Source organism: Crocodylus porosus, unplaced genomic scaffold (assembly GCF_001723895.1).
Source record: "Crocodylus porosus isolate Cpor-Errol unplaced genomic scaffold, CroPor_comp1, whole genome shotgun sequence".
Classification (NCBI taxonomy): domain Eukaryota; kingdom Metazoa; phylum Chordata; order Crocodylia; family Crocodylidae; genus Crocodylus; species Crocodylus porosus.
The window spans coordinates 49,685,089-49,699,231 of NW_017728947.1; the positions used below are offsets into that span (position 1 = coordinate 49,685,089).

At 39.3% G+C, this 14,143-nt stretch overlaps 1 protein-coding gene across 6 annotated transcripts in view; it reads left to right on the forward strand.

Moving 5' to 3' along the window:
* Nucleotides 1–14,143, forward strand: part of PCNX1 (pecanex homolog 1 (Drosophila)) — a 130,438-nt gene that overhangs the window by 72,880 nt on the left and 43,415 nt on the right. For 4 of the 6 annotated variants that reach the window (XM_019551439.1, XM_019551442.1, XM_019551440.1 and 1 more), the window contains 8 exons: nucleotides 185–402; nucleotides 1,752–1,905; nucleotides 2,378–2,410; nucleotides 3,289–3,460; nucleotides 7,053–7,163; nucleotides 7,646–7,737; nucleotides 9,387–9,496; nucleotides 10,455–10,560. In XM_019551439.1, coding sequence (XP_019406984.1) covers nucleotides 185–402; nucleotides 1,752–1,905; nucleotides 2,378–2,410; nucleotides 3,289–3,460; nucleotides 7,053–7,163; nucleotides 7,646–7,737; nucleotides 9,387–9,496; nucleotides 10,455–10,560 — 996 coding nt within the window. The remainder of the gene's footprint in view (nucleotides 1–184; nucleotides 403–1,751; nucleotides 1,906–2,377; nucleotides 2,411–3,288; nucleotides 3,461–7,052; nucleotides 7,164–7,645; nucleotides 7,738–9,386; nucleotides 9,497–10,454; nucleotides 10,561–14,143) is intronic. The other 2 variants (XM_019551441.1, XM_019551444.1) reach the window with 1 other exon arrangement.

Genomic DNA, 14,143 nt, shown 5'->3' on the forward strand with positions numbered 1-14,143 from the left:
CACACACACACTATTTAAGTTGGTCTAATAGAAGTTATTAGACTCACCCAAAGAACCTTGTCTGCCAAGGTAGCAATAAGAAGGAAATAACCCTTCAAAACCCAAACTGCTTAATCTTGCAATGAGTTTTAGTAGAATATATAATTAAAACATGATGGTACTTGTAATACTGACTTTCTTTTAGCTTTCTCTTCCTCAGATCAGGTTGAACAGGCTGTTAACCATAGATACAGATCTACTGGAGCAGCAAGACATTGACTTAAGCCCTGACCTACAGGACCACATGCAACCTCAAGAGGAAGCAAACCAGAAAGTTAAACAATACTATCGCTTCTGGATCCTGCCCAAGCTGTGGATCAGCATCAATTTTGATCGGCTAACCCTCTTGGCTTTGTTTGATAGGTGAGATCTTCCTCCATTACCAGACTGCAGCTTAAGGATTCAGAAATTTAGAGTTGCAACTGAACTATGAATGATTATACCATATAATATAACTGGAGGACCCCGTGAGCAACCCTGAAAACTTTTATGGCTTGCTGCAAATAGAACAAAACAGTTTACTGTTCTGACATGAGAGCTAACCCACCCACCACTAGCACTAGCTTGGAAAACTCCTTAAGTTAATTACTCTGATTGTATCAAATCAAGCTGATGAGTTCTTTGAGAATTAAAAACAAGGGAACTGCTGTTGTGTATCTTGCTGTAAGGCCCAAAATGCAGCAGTGTCCCAAATATTATATTAACTTTAAAAAATAGTCCAGAAGGTGGTTGCTAACTGAAAACCACTTGTATGTTTTCAGCAGGTAAAAAACAAGATTTATCTTATTTCAACCTCAAGGGGTTTTTTCTCTGGCTTGAAATTGTCACATGGCATATCTGCTTCTTGTTGCATGTTATATGTTGTAATAAAGAGGGTATGAAACCCTCATAATAGCCTCTGAGTGTGTTTAGTGTATTTTTACTTCAACAGTAAATTTTCTTCAGTAAGGTTGTCTGGACAGTTTTAAGAATGTAAACACTTATTGCTGTTGTGTTTTATTTAATCCAGTTTGGGAGGCTTAATTCAAATCTGTAAGTGTATTTTCAACTTCTTCACTACAAAATCCTGTTAAATATATGACTTATGTCAGTGCAGCTAGGATGTTGTGTGTGTGTGTGTAGTTTCTCTTTCCCTAATATGATCATCATAACTTTTTTAGAATTCTGAAAGATCCATACATATTACAGGCCAGCATTTTAGTCTGGACAGACTAACATTTGAAGCACTGCAGGTGCCTTGAAAATGCTCTAAAATGTGAGGGGTCACATGCATATAGTTGATGAGGTGCTTTAAAAAGAGAGAAAGAGAGAGAGAGAAACTTTTGCTTTAGATGACAGCAGTGGGAGAGGGAAGAACAGAAATGACCTCAAAGTGATTTGTTACATTTGCACATTGTAACAGAGAGTTGGTCAGTTCCTCCCGCATTCCACATCAGAACCTGTGATTACCTTGGAAAAAAGCATCTGAAAGATCCAGTTTCATAACATGCTGAATTGCCGTCATCTTTCACTTAAATCATAGCAATTTGTGTCTCAACTTGGCTGATATTTTGCTATGGTTTACCAAATGTACATTTAAGCCTACTTTGACACTTCACTTTCATACACAGTATTACTTTTTACTTGCTAGCCTTAAGCACTAGATTTAGGATATCCACCTGACCTCTTCTGAAGATATCTAGATGTTTTACACTATACCTCTTCTTCCACAGGAATCGGGAGATTCTTGAAAATGTGTTGGCCGTTGTCCTAGCTATTTTGGTTGCCTTCCTGGGCTCTATACTCCTTATAGAGGGCTTCTTCAAGGATATCTGGGTCTTCCAGTTCTGCCTGGTGATAGCCAGCTGTCAATACTCGCTCCTTAAGGTATCTTAATTTCCATCTTCATTTGAATTCCATAATTATAGTTATGGACAGTAAAAGCTATTATTTTGTCTACTAGTCATTCATGTTTAAAAACATCTCTGAATTAATTGAATTAATCACTGAACTGAACTTGTTGAAATGAAGACGCTGTCTGTACCTGCAAAAGAGTGTGCTGTTATCAAAAGCTTTTTGTCTGTTTCAGTAAACTCTGATTCCTGGTCCTTAATCAGTTACTTACATCTGGCTAGTGGTCTGAATTTCCTGAAAACTGTGGCAGCAAACACTCACTGCTTAACAGCTTTTTAATATAAACTATTGTAATAAATTATGGTTAACTGAGGCCTTTCCTTATCCCACTGACATTTAAAAGGTCTATTTTTAAATAATAAATTTGATTTCTTTTTTTGAATTTAAAATTGCAGTTTTATGCACTTTGTAAATAACAATATTCTTCTTTCCATTTTACTTTCAGAGTGTTCAGCCTGATTCTTCTTCCCCTCGACATGTAAGTTGGTGAATGTGCCATTTTGGCCTATACTTCTACTACTGAGGACCGATGCTTTGTATGTCATGGATGAGGCATCCTTTGTCAGTGTGTATAGGATGAGAATTTCTGTGTTAAAGGAGCTGTGCTCTGCATACTTACCCCAATCAAGGATAAGAGCTATGTGAACTCTGACATTGTATGAACACTAAACATCCTGCTAGTAGAGCAGATATATTGGCAAGGGTGTGTTTTTACCAGTATAGTTATTTTCTTACACAGAGTAATTTTATTGCTCTGTGTGGCTGTTTTTAGTTACCTAACCCAGATAGGAATCCACTAAAGGAAGTTGCTTAACATACTGGAACTGGTGATTGCTGAGAGTTTCTTTTGAAGTGTGTCAATATACTGTTTTTAGCAGGAGTGATATCTGATCAATAAATGCAAAATACACTTTAATTTGTCACGCACCTAATCAAAATCAATAATTATTTTGTACTGCTTCGAAAAAAACTTTAGAGCATAGGTGGATTTGTGTATTTTTGTTTGTTTTGGGGGCTTTTTTTTAGAGGGTTTGGTGTGGTTAATAGTAAAATAAGGAACATAGTTAAAAGATGTTGTGGAAGGGTAAAATAAATCTGTCCCTGATCTAGAGGGGCTTTTTATGCTTTATATATTGGAGCCATATGTTTATATGACTTCTAAGCAGTATAAAACAATCCGTTGGGAGTTTAATATCTTTGAGTATACAGTAAGAGATGTTGGCAAGTTGTGGGAGATGATTTAAAGAAAAGGAGCAACAGAAGTTAAAAAATTGTAGTCAAAATCATTTTTATTGTTAGAAAAGTAAAAAGCCAATTTTTGATTAATAGTAAAACAAGCTGTTCTCTTGGTTTCAGGGTCACAACCGTATCATAGCCTATAGTAGGCCTGTTTACTTCTGTTTGTGTTGCGGTCTTATTTGGCTGTTGGACTATGGCAGCAGAAGCACTTCTACAACAAGGTTCAGGTTGTATGGAATGGCTTTCACCAACCCATTGCTGCTGTTGTCAGCCAGGGACTTAATTATAGGTGAGTGACTTTTGTCATATTTTGACTTCCAGTAATTTGGGTCGTGTTCATCTGGTTATAGCTGTTTGTTCCCCCAGAGTGGAGACATTTTAGGCTTTTATTCTGTCAGTTTTTAATGCTTTTTTCTGTCCTGGATTGTTGCAAGATCATAGTTTGGCCCCAGTGTATTTTGTTTCTGTTGCAGAAAGCACTCCTAGGCTTGTTGCTGTTCATAAGAAAGACTTGGAAAGTAAAAATTTTGCTTTCATAAGCTGATTGGTTCTACAAAGCAAAATGGTGGTATAGTAAATAAGCTTGGGTGCACTTCTGTCTTCCTAGTCTCTGGTGCTTTCACTTCTGCTCTTAGGAGTTTATCCCGTACATGCTTCAAGGTAGAATTTCCCAATTCCCCTATTCCAGCTAGGGATGTGTGCAGACATTTAGTTTCTTCCAGGAGAATTGCTGTTCTCCCAGTAGAAACCAGAAGTATGCACATATTCAAGCTTGTTAAATGGCTGCCCCTTCTGCTCAGCTGATCAGTAGGACATTGGGTAGGGGGCCAAGGAGAAGTAGGCTAGGGGCAGAGCTGCTCCCTGTGCTTGATTCCTGTTGCTCAACAGGTAACCAGTGGGGCAAAGCCCCTTCTTGCTTCTCACACCAGGGAATCTAGGATGAAATCTTCTTTTCCTATCAAGTCTGGTCACGGCAATGCTGTCTATTCATAATGTAAGTTGGTGTGCTATTTTCTGTTAGTGGTGTGCAAGCAAAGGATCTAAATAAAAAGCATTTTACCTCTCTTAGATGATCTACTTCTGCAAGTATACTTTTAAAGGGTACTTTTCTGCACAAAATCTTGCATAAATAGTGACTTCATAAATTAACACGCTTTTAAAAGAATTGATACAATTGTTAGTTGCTCTCCATCTTTTACCTAACTTTTAAAGCACTTCAGTAGTAGTGTCTTAAATCGGCTTTTTAATTTCTTCTGCCCTCCCCACGTAGTCTCGTACTAAGCCATGCAGTGTGTATTTGTTGTGCACAAATACCACATTTACCCGAATCCAAGATGACCTTAAATTTAAGGCAGCCCTCCATAATTATTTTCTGTATATGAAAAATGTATAACCTTGTTATAATTTTCTGTGTATAGAATCTAATTATTGGAGGATCATCTTAAATTTGTCAGGAACCTGGAAGGCAGTAGGGGGGCGGGCAGCTTGCTTTTGAATTGAATAAATAATGTAAATCCTGGTACTAGTGTGATGCTTTTAAATGCATATGTACTTCCTAAGCAATTATTACAAATATCTTTGAAGTTCTATGTGATTTATCAAATGGTGCTGCCTTTTCTTGGTTGATGAAGCCTTTAGTACCTCTCTGTCTTGGATCTAAACCAGTGGTGTGCAAGCTCTGGGCTTTGTGGCTCAGCTGTGGTACAGGTCCAGTCCTCAGGTTGGATTGAACCCCATGTACCAGGATTGGGCCTTGGCACTGACCTACCTGGGTTCTTTCTCCCTCTAAGGAAATGCAAACAGAGTGCATTTTTGAATTAGTATTTTATTCATGTTGTTCCATATAGTACTTTGGGAGAAGGCAGTTGGTGACAATCCAGTTGGTACAGTATCAAGATTCCTCACTTTGGAACATTGTTCAGCTGTGCCAGGTTGTGAACATGATTGAAAGTCACTGCATAACTGCTTTACAAGTTGCTGTGTGAATGACACTGCAGTGGTGCATTCAGATAGGACTTGCAGGTGTGGGTTTGCCCCTTTGTGGAGGTTGCAGACCTTCTTAGATTTGTGGTTAGTTTAACAAAGACTGCCAAATGATATGTCTGCCAGCCCACAGAAAGAGTTGCATACCATTTTCAGTGTATACTGAACAGTCACTTTGTGACTCATGAGTTCTGCTTCTTTGGGCAATATGCTGACATATGGGTTTATTAATATCAATGTGGGAGTTGTTTCCAACATTTTGAATGCAAATGCAGCTTTTGGCAAATTGGCCAGGCAGGTCTGGAGGCAATAAGGAGTTAGGGTCAAGATTTATAAAGCTGAGATTCTAATTGTTTTGCTCAATGAGTGGGCAAGTTGGACATCTGACCTTAGGTATTGATTTTCTTGGACATCTTGCTTCAAACAGCTGAAGAAAGTCTATCAACATTTCTTTTATTTCTGTGAGGGTCAAATTGTTGGACAAAAGTAGTGCTGTGGTGCTGTAAAGAGCCACTTGTTACAACCTCGATAATAGTGGGTAGGGGTCTGCCTAATTCAAGGAACCAGCTGGTGGATTTTGTGGGGAGATCAGAGTGCCTCACCCCTCTAGCCAAGGGGCCCCATAGCCCCACCCCTTACCACTGGGTTGCAACAGCTGCCTGTCATATGGCCCCACCTGTCTGCTTGTTGATGAAGAGAGGTGGGGTTGCATGACAGGCAGCCCTTAGCCAATGAGGGGCAAAGGCAGGAGCTGTCTTGGGCTCCCTTTCATGCCAGCAGCCCCCATTCTCCCTTTCCCCCACTTCTCCAGTGGGCTGTGCAGCCAGGCCACAGCATCATGGGAACTGCTGTCTTCATTGGGGAGTCAGCATTTTATTTGCAGTAAGGTGTTTTTTCTTTTTGCAAGTTTCGTGGGCATAGCCCAATTTTACAATTTTTGCAAAATCGTGATTTCTGGAGATCCCTAATGATGAGGTAGCCCTTCTGGGCTTCAGTGTCATGCATGGACAGTGAGCACATGCCTAATCAGCTGCTGTATGGGCAACTGGAGTGCAGTTGCTGAAAGCTCAGCCTACTTTAAAAAAAAACTGTTTTGTGGACCTAATAAATTTCTCCTTGTACAGAGTAGTGTACCAGCAGACTGCTAGGAATCATGTGCACCAGATAGACAAGCCACAGAATGCAAAGATGAAAGAAGGGATTGACTTCTTTGAGCAGTGGTGTAGTCCTGAACCTCAAGTGGAGTGTACTAGCCTTAGTGACAGTGGCTATCTACAGGATTAGTATTTTAGGGAATGTGGTCAGATCTTTTTGCTGCAATTTGGCCTAGCAAGTCATCTGCATTTATTGCACTGCTGGGAATTTTTAATAACTTTTCAGGCTAAGATGTTTAGATTGAGGGACCTTGGATCCTTTGAATGGGTCAAAATCCCTGAATTTGAAGACAGAGTATGAAATTTTAATCCTTATAATGGAGGATATAAGATGTATTGGGTGCCTGTAGCAGGGAGGCTGCTCCGACATGCCACTACCAGAGTGAAATGCTGGCCCACTTCTGTCAGTAGAGAGACATACTCCCCCTGTCATGTTATAAGAAGAATGAATTGGCAACATGGGAGCCTTAACTTATGCATCTGATACCTGAGGACTTTTGTGGGTGATTCTTATTATGTAAAATCAGAAAGCTTATGATACAAAAGTCAACTCATGTTAAATAGCCTACACAGTTTTCAGTAAAAATAAAAAAAATCATAAATATATTTTTAGAGGGAAAATAAAGTAGAACAGCCATAGGAATGTAGGGTAGTACACTTCTCAATACAACAAAAGTATAAAGAAACTGAAAAGTATTAAAGATATTTCATACTCACTCTTCTGGCCTTTCCTTTTTCCTACAGTGTTTACGCTGTGTTTCCCTATAGTATTCTTCATTGGTCTCCTGCCTCAGGTGAATACTTTTGTAATGTATCTCTGTGAACAGCTGGATATACATGTCTTCGGTGGCAATGGTGAGTAAAAATTTTTTGTCAGTGATAAAACTATTCAGTAGATCAGGCTATAGCCACAGTATTTCAGATCAAATTAAGAATATAGTTTTAAAAATCTGGTTACAAGACAGACTTTTAATGTCTGGTCTTTTGATTCTAAATTGTTTTAATGAGAAGTACAAGATCCTTTGCCACATCGGTGAAAACTAAGGTTAGTGTTCATTCAGGACTGACAAAATGTGCGTTTTTTTCTTTTGCCTTTCCAGCAACAGGAATTAACTATTCCCATGGTAATAGTATTGAATAAATAAAGGTAAACACAGCCAAGTAAGTTAGGCTCACTTAGGAAAAATATTTTCAAAACGATTTTATTAGTAAGATTGTTCTAACATCTCTTCAAGGGTATCACAAACTATCACGCTTTTTTAACGACAACTTTATAAAGTCATTTACGGTCTTTCATTTTGTCTATTTAATCTTTCTCTCTTTCTCTTGACATCCAGCTACCACAAGCCTGCTTGCAGCACTTTACAGTTTTATCTGTAGTATTGTAGCAGTAGCATTATTATATGGATTGTGTTATGGCGCTTTGAAGGTAAGCAGTATTCGTATACAATATACAGGTGTGTTTTGGTTTACTTTTCTGCTGTCTTTCACTTGGGTACATACTTGCATTTGTGCAAAACAGACATAGAATTACTGCTCTGAATTGGTAAAGTTTTCCTTGCTTTGTTGAGGAGTAAATAACTATAAAACATGCAAGACAACAGAGAATTGCACCCTCTCTTTCTGAAGTGGTTTGTTTTATTTCAGGAATGCATACAACTGTAATATGCACTTGTTCTTTATGAAGCTTTCCCTACTTCTCTTCAGTTACTTTGTGCACTGTTGGTACTCATAGGAGGCACATAGCACTTGATTTGCACGTTGTGTGTTGATATTTTCCTTAGCCATTCAAAAGGCTAAATTATGAAAATTTGCTTTCAGAGCAGCAAACTAGACATGAGATACTGCCGGTTAATGTTTGTTTGTCTGAAAGAATGCTGGGAATAGTTTGTGCTACCAAAGCATGGTGGCATATATACATGAAAAAAGTTGAGGCAGCCAGTCCACTTAAGGGAGTAAGCAAAAACGTTACCTTGCTTAAAATGCAGTTCAGTTTTGAAAGGTGACTGTGTTCAAAGTGGCATTATAAGTCCCATGTTGTGTGGTATGTGCCAATGAGTCTTAGAGCTCATAAGATCAATTTGCTAGTAATTTTTTTTTGTAGTGGCTAGTCCCACAGACTCAACCTTAGCTCTGAATTAAACGATCTTCTTTCCATCTCTCTGAATGTCACAGGTAATAAAAGATTGCTAGCCAAATTATACCTGTAGTGCCACCTATAGAGCCCTGTTAGCTTCCAGTCGTTTTGGACAGATGTAACTGAATAGATCTTGATAAACAAATCTGTTGAAATACAATATTTAGCAAATAATTTTGTTCTCTCAGTCTTATGTCTCCAGTTTAACACAGCTTATGGAATAAAAAATATTTTTAGTCAGGAAATATTAGGAAAGAATTAGGCAGTTTTCAGCATAGAACTACATTTTGAATCATTTTTATAGGGGATTACTGCCATGGAGTATGCAGTAAATACTATATGATATAGAGAAAATAGCTGAACATTTAAACATAGTTAAATAACATCCTACTGTATGGCACTTATAACTTAAATATTAACCAGTCATATTCCTACCTTCTAAACAAATGCGTATTTCATGCTAATTAGTTTTGAACTTAGGAAATGTTACAATGTGAATAGGAACATCAGTTTATTGTAGTGGTCTTATATAGTATTCATCATTTGGATACAAAGGGTATAGGCATGTTTAAAATATGAAGTACGTGTTAATCAGAGATAATTGATATGGTTAAACAATTAACTTGTATCTGCTTAGTCATTCTGACATGCCATGTAATGTGTGTAGGGTTTCATCCTGCACTTACAGAGCTAGTAGAAGATTCTTCCATTAAATTGAACAAGAGTGAAATCAAGTTTTCAAATGTTTTTCAAACGGATGAACAGCTTTAATTTATATATTAAACAATGGGCAAATATGTTAATTGTTTTTAAATACTTATGACTTTCACTGAACTATAAAGTTCTTTTTTTCCCCTTTCTTATGTCTATACATTTTTCTTATGTGATATTGATTGTATGTGTTCTTGTCTCTGTTAAACTTTTTATTCTTCTCTCCCCAGGATTCTTGGGATGGCCAACATATACCTGTTCTCTTCTCAATATTCTGTGGTTTGTTAGTGGCAATATCGTATCATCTCAGCAGACAAAGTAGTGACCCTTCTGTACTTTTGTAAGTGGCTAACTCTTACAAGAGGTCCTTCGTGATCATTAATAAAAAAACAACTATAATATTCAAAATAATGTTGCATTTGCACTGTGGGGAGGAGGGGGAAAGCTTGCTCAGTGGATAGAGATGTTGATGGGATCTCCAAACCCACAGGCTTGGTTCTTTACTCATCTATAAGCTTCCTTTTTGGCCTTAGGTCAGTCACTTAGGTGTCCAAGTCCACCATTTAAGCACTAATAACATTGTTCCTGTCAGACCTGAAGAAGTATCCCTTGCACTCAAAAGCTTGTCTAAATCAATCCCAACTATACATTTGGTCCAATAAAAAATACTACCCTCAAAATCCTTGCCTCTCACATTGACAGAATTACCACTTTGCTGCTGTCCTGTCGGCACCATATGTTTCTGCTGCTGGGTGTTTGCAGAACTGTCTCAGTGATGATACCACTTGGTAGCTAATAAAATGATCAGAGTATTAGCTCAAGCTTGAAGCCCTAGAAGTTTCAAGTAGGATTTTTGAACTGGGTACCCAGTAACCTGTCTCAGCAGTGGGGCTCAGTTCTGTATGCATGCAGAGAACATGCCTAACCTGAATGAAACCTGCTGGGTAATTAAGTCTGTTTGTCTGTCTGTCTTTGTTTCAGTGGTTAGCATTCTCACCTGGGATATGGGAGACCTGGTTTTTAAAACCTTTTTCGTACTGTTAACCCATATTGATGCCAGAGTAGAAAATTTAATATAAATTTATCTCTTAATGATGGCTGTTATGCCCATTCATGTAAATTTACTTTTATATAGTGATTGAGATTTATTTAAACTACTTTACAAAGCAGTGAAAAAGCAGATTAACAGATGGACAGGAATCCTGTTAATTAGTAATAGGCCTATTTTTTACTACTTATAAACTTTTCCCATGAAATGTATATTTTTTCAGTGGATTCTCTCTTTATTTTTTTTTTAGTTCTTTAGTACAATCAAAAATTTTTCCTAATTCTGAAGACAAGAACCCAGAGGATCCTCTCTCTGAAGTGAAAGATCCTTTACCTGAAAAACTTAGAAATTCAGTGGTAAGTTGGCTTTTCGTATGAATCAGCCTGAGCATTTGATCAGTCTCAGCTGCTATTGCATCTTTTGGTCTGGCATTAAGTTAATTTGCATTTGTTAGGCTCATATATATTCATTGGTGTGGTGTGGCATGGCTGACATTTAAGGGAGGGGGAGATTAAGGCCATATGGCATTAGAGTCCCACTAACTTTTATTTAACTTCAAGACTTTTAGGGCTCTGTTCGCAGGAATTTCAAGTGAAATAATTCATTTAAGGCCTGAGTTATCACTACTAGGTATTTGTGTTGAAAATTTATTCTTTAGAAGGCAGATTTAATTTGCATATATACTTTGGCAGTTAGCAACTCATCAAGCATGAAGAATTCTGTGTACATTTGCACAGTAATTTACACTGAAATGTTAATTAAGTAAAAATGTAGCCCAAAACACTTAAAAGTGCAGCTCTTGATTCTTTGAAGTGCATGTATAGGCTGAATTTCAAAAGAAATTAAAAACTTTTCATTGGAGATATGGATAACACATGGAAGGAAATTATATTTGTGATTAATTGTTCTAGATCTGTAAACTTTGTGTGTTGCTTTGGTAACTGATCATACTGAAATGATGCTGTTTCTTTGTCCATACACCTATCTGAAAATATGCAGTATTAAGAGTGTGACCTTTCTTTTGCCCTCCAAAGTTGTAAGTTTTTAAAAAAAAAAAGAAGGTAATTTAAGGTAGAATGTCCAAATAGATCAGTGAAGGATAATTTATGGTTTTGTATGACTGGTATTTTCACTCAAATCTAAGAAGAGTTTTTTTCTTTCCCCCCTGTTCAACCTGGGGAGAAGAGCCCCTCACCTTAGATTCATGTAAAAGGCAACAAGCAGGGCAGGCAGCTTCTGCAATTGAAGTTCCATCTCTGGCTTCCAGGCTTGGAGTCCAGAGCCACAGCTGGCACCCTGTGTCCCACACCCTCCCACTCCCTGCTTCATGCCGTTGCCCCCCTCTTCCCCTTCTATGCCCAGTGCTGCCCCTGCTGCTTACCCTGAATCCCAGCTCTAGCCTGGTATACGGAGCACATACCCGCTCCAGTCCTCACCCAGTCAGGAATCAGCAGCCCCCAACCCATCCTGGAGCTGTTGCCACCGCAGCCACCTCTGCCTGGCCAGTGGAGGTTGGGGCCAACATGCACTCCGTGCTCTAAGCTGGAGTTGGCACTGGAACCACAACTCTGAGGTTAGTGGTGTGGGAGGGAGAATGAATTTAAGATGGCCTTCCATAGTTTCATAGTTTCTAAGGTCGGAAGAGACCTGAGTGGATAATCTAGTCCGACCCCCTGCCATGACAGGAAAGAGTACTGGGGTCAAACGACCCCAGCAAGGTGTACATCTAGTCTCCTCTTAAAGACCCCCAGGGTAGGAGCCAGCGCCACTTCTCTTGGAAGTTGGTTCCAGATCCTAGCCTCCCTGACAGTGAAGTAGTGCCTCCTGATATCTAGCCTGAATCTACCCTCTGCCAGCTTGTGACCTTTATTCCTAGTCACTCCTGGTAGTGCTGGGGGGGAACAAGGACTCCCCCAATGCCTGCTGGTCCCCTCTGACTAGTTTGTAACAGGCCACTAGATCCCCCCCCAGCCTTCCCTTGTGGAGACTGAACAGGTTCAGGTCCCGTAGCCTCTCCTCATAGGGCCTGCCCTGCTGCCCCCTGATCATGTGCGTGGCCCTCCTTTGGACCCTCTCCATGTTGTCCACATCCCTCTTGAAGTGCAGTGCCCAGAACTGGATGCAGTACTGCAGCTGCAGCCTGACCAGTGCTGCATAGAGGGGGAGTATCACCTCCTTGGACCTGCTTGAGGTGCATCTGTGGATGCATGACAAGGTGTGGTTGGCCTTCCTGACTGCATCCCCACACTGCTGGCCCATGTTCATCTTGAAGTCAATGATGACTCCAAGATCCTTTTCTGCCTCTGTACTGACAAGACGGGAGTTCCCCAACCTGTAGGTATGGTGCCAGTTGTTCTTCCCTAGGTGCATCGCTTTGCACTTGTTGGTGTCGAATCCCACCCTATTCTCATCTGCCCACCCTTGTAACCTGTCTAGGTCCGATTGCAGCCTATTCCTCCCTTCTAGTGTGCCCACATCCCCCAACATCTTAGTATCATCAGCAAATTTGAACAGGGTGCTTTTTACCCCCTTGTCCAAGTCACTGATCCAATCCGATCCAATAAATTAGATTCTTTACATGGAAAATTATAGCAAATACATACATTCCATGTGTAGAATCTAATTATTGGGGGTTATCTTAAATTCAAAGTCATTTTGGATTTGACTAAATACACTGGCTTTCATAGTGTCATATATATACCTATTAAATCTAATGGTACTTTAAGTCCAGCCCAGCCCAGCAACTGCAACTAAATTTTTTTTTTTTTAAATGAAGATTGAATTGCTTTTAGTGACAGTGGAGCCTGTTTCCTTGACTTCATTACATTGGTTGCCATTGTATTGTAAATGCTTAAGCCAACAGCAATGTTCAGTTATTGTGCTTTTTCATAAAACAGTACAACAACAGCTGCTTTGTCAATTTAGGTTATCTAATAAAAAGGGTAAGGGTTCTGAAACTAGCTGCCTAAAGGGGGAAAAACTTCTGCTAGAGCAGGTCACTATTCTGGAAGGCAGAGGCCTGATAAGATCCAGTGCCTGAATGCTGATGCTAAACATTCAGAATAGAAATGAAGGGTTTTTTTTGTTTTAATAAAGAGGATAATTAACTAATTCAAGAACTTGTTTAAGATGATAGTAGTTTCTTTTTTTTTCTTTTGCTTCAAAGCTTTCAATTAAATTCTCTTGTATTGTTTTCGGAGTTACTAGCCTTACGGCAGGATTTACTAAGTGAAATTATTTTGCCTGGGTTATGCACAAGCCTGACTAGATAAGGGGTTCTCAATCAGAATGCTGAGAGATCCTCCCAAGGGTCCCATGGTACGCCACATGCTATTAGTACTGTTAAATAAACAAACACCTACATATGATTCATGGGACAAACCAACAGATTTCAAATAGCACCTGTTGTGGTCTTTCTGAGTTATTTCTCCCAGAAGATTTACTGTATTATTTTGCTGTCGTCAAGGACAGAGTGAAAGTTAAGAGCTGGCGTTTTCTGAGGAATTTCGTGAATCTAACACAGTTGAGAATCACTGGACTAGATTATCATAATGTGTGCCCTTCTGACCTGAAAATTCTGCAATGTGTGCATGCGCGCACATACACACAGGGCAGTAGGATTTTAAACTTGGGGAAGAACTGTCAGTTGCGTTGCAAGACTCACCATCTGCAGCATTCCTTTGTGGCCAGACCCGGTATACAGCTCTTTTATTGCCCCTGCCCATTTCTTTGCATCTAACTCCTCTTGGAATAACTAGGTTTAGACTTAACCTCAAGTGTCTGTGTGCCTAGCTTTAGGCCCCTCCCTAGTTTGGGGCTCAGTAATCATTGGTTCTTTACTTCCAAGGCCATCATTTTTACTGCAGGAAAGCAGAAATAGGGGAGTGAAGGCATGTACTTTTCTGTGTTCCAGAGCAACAGAAGACTTCCTTCTGTGAT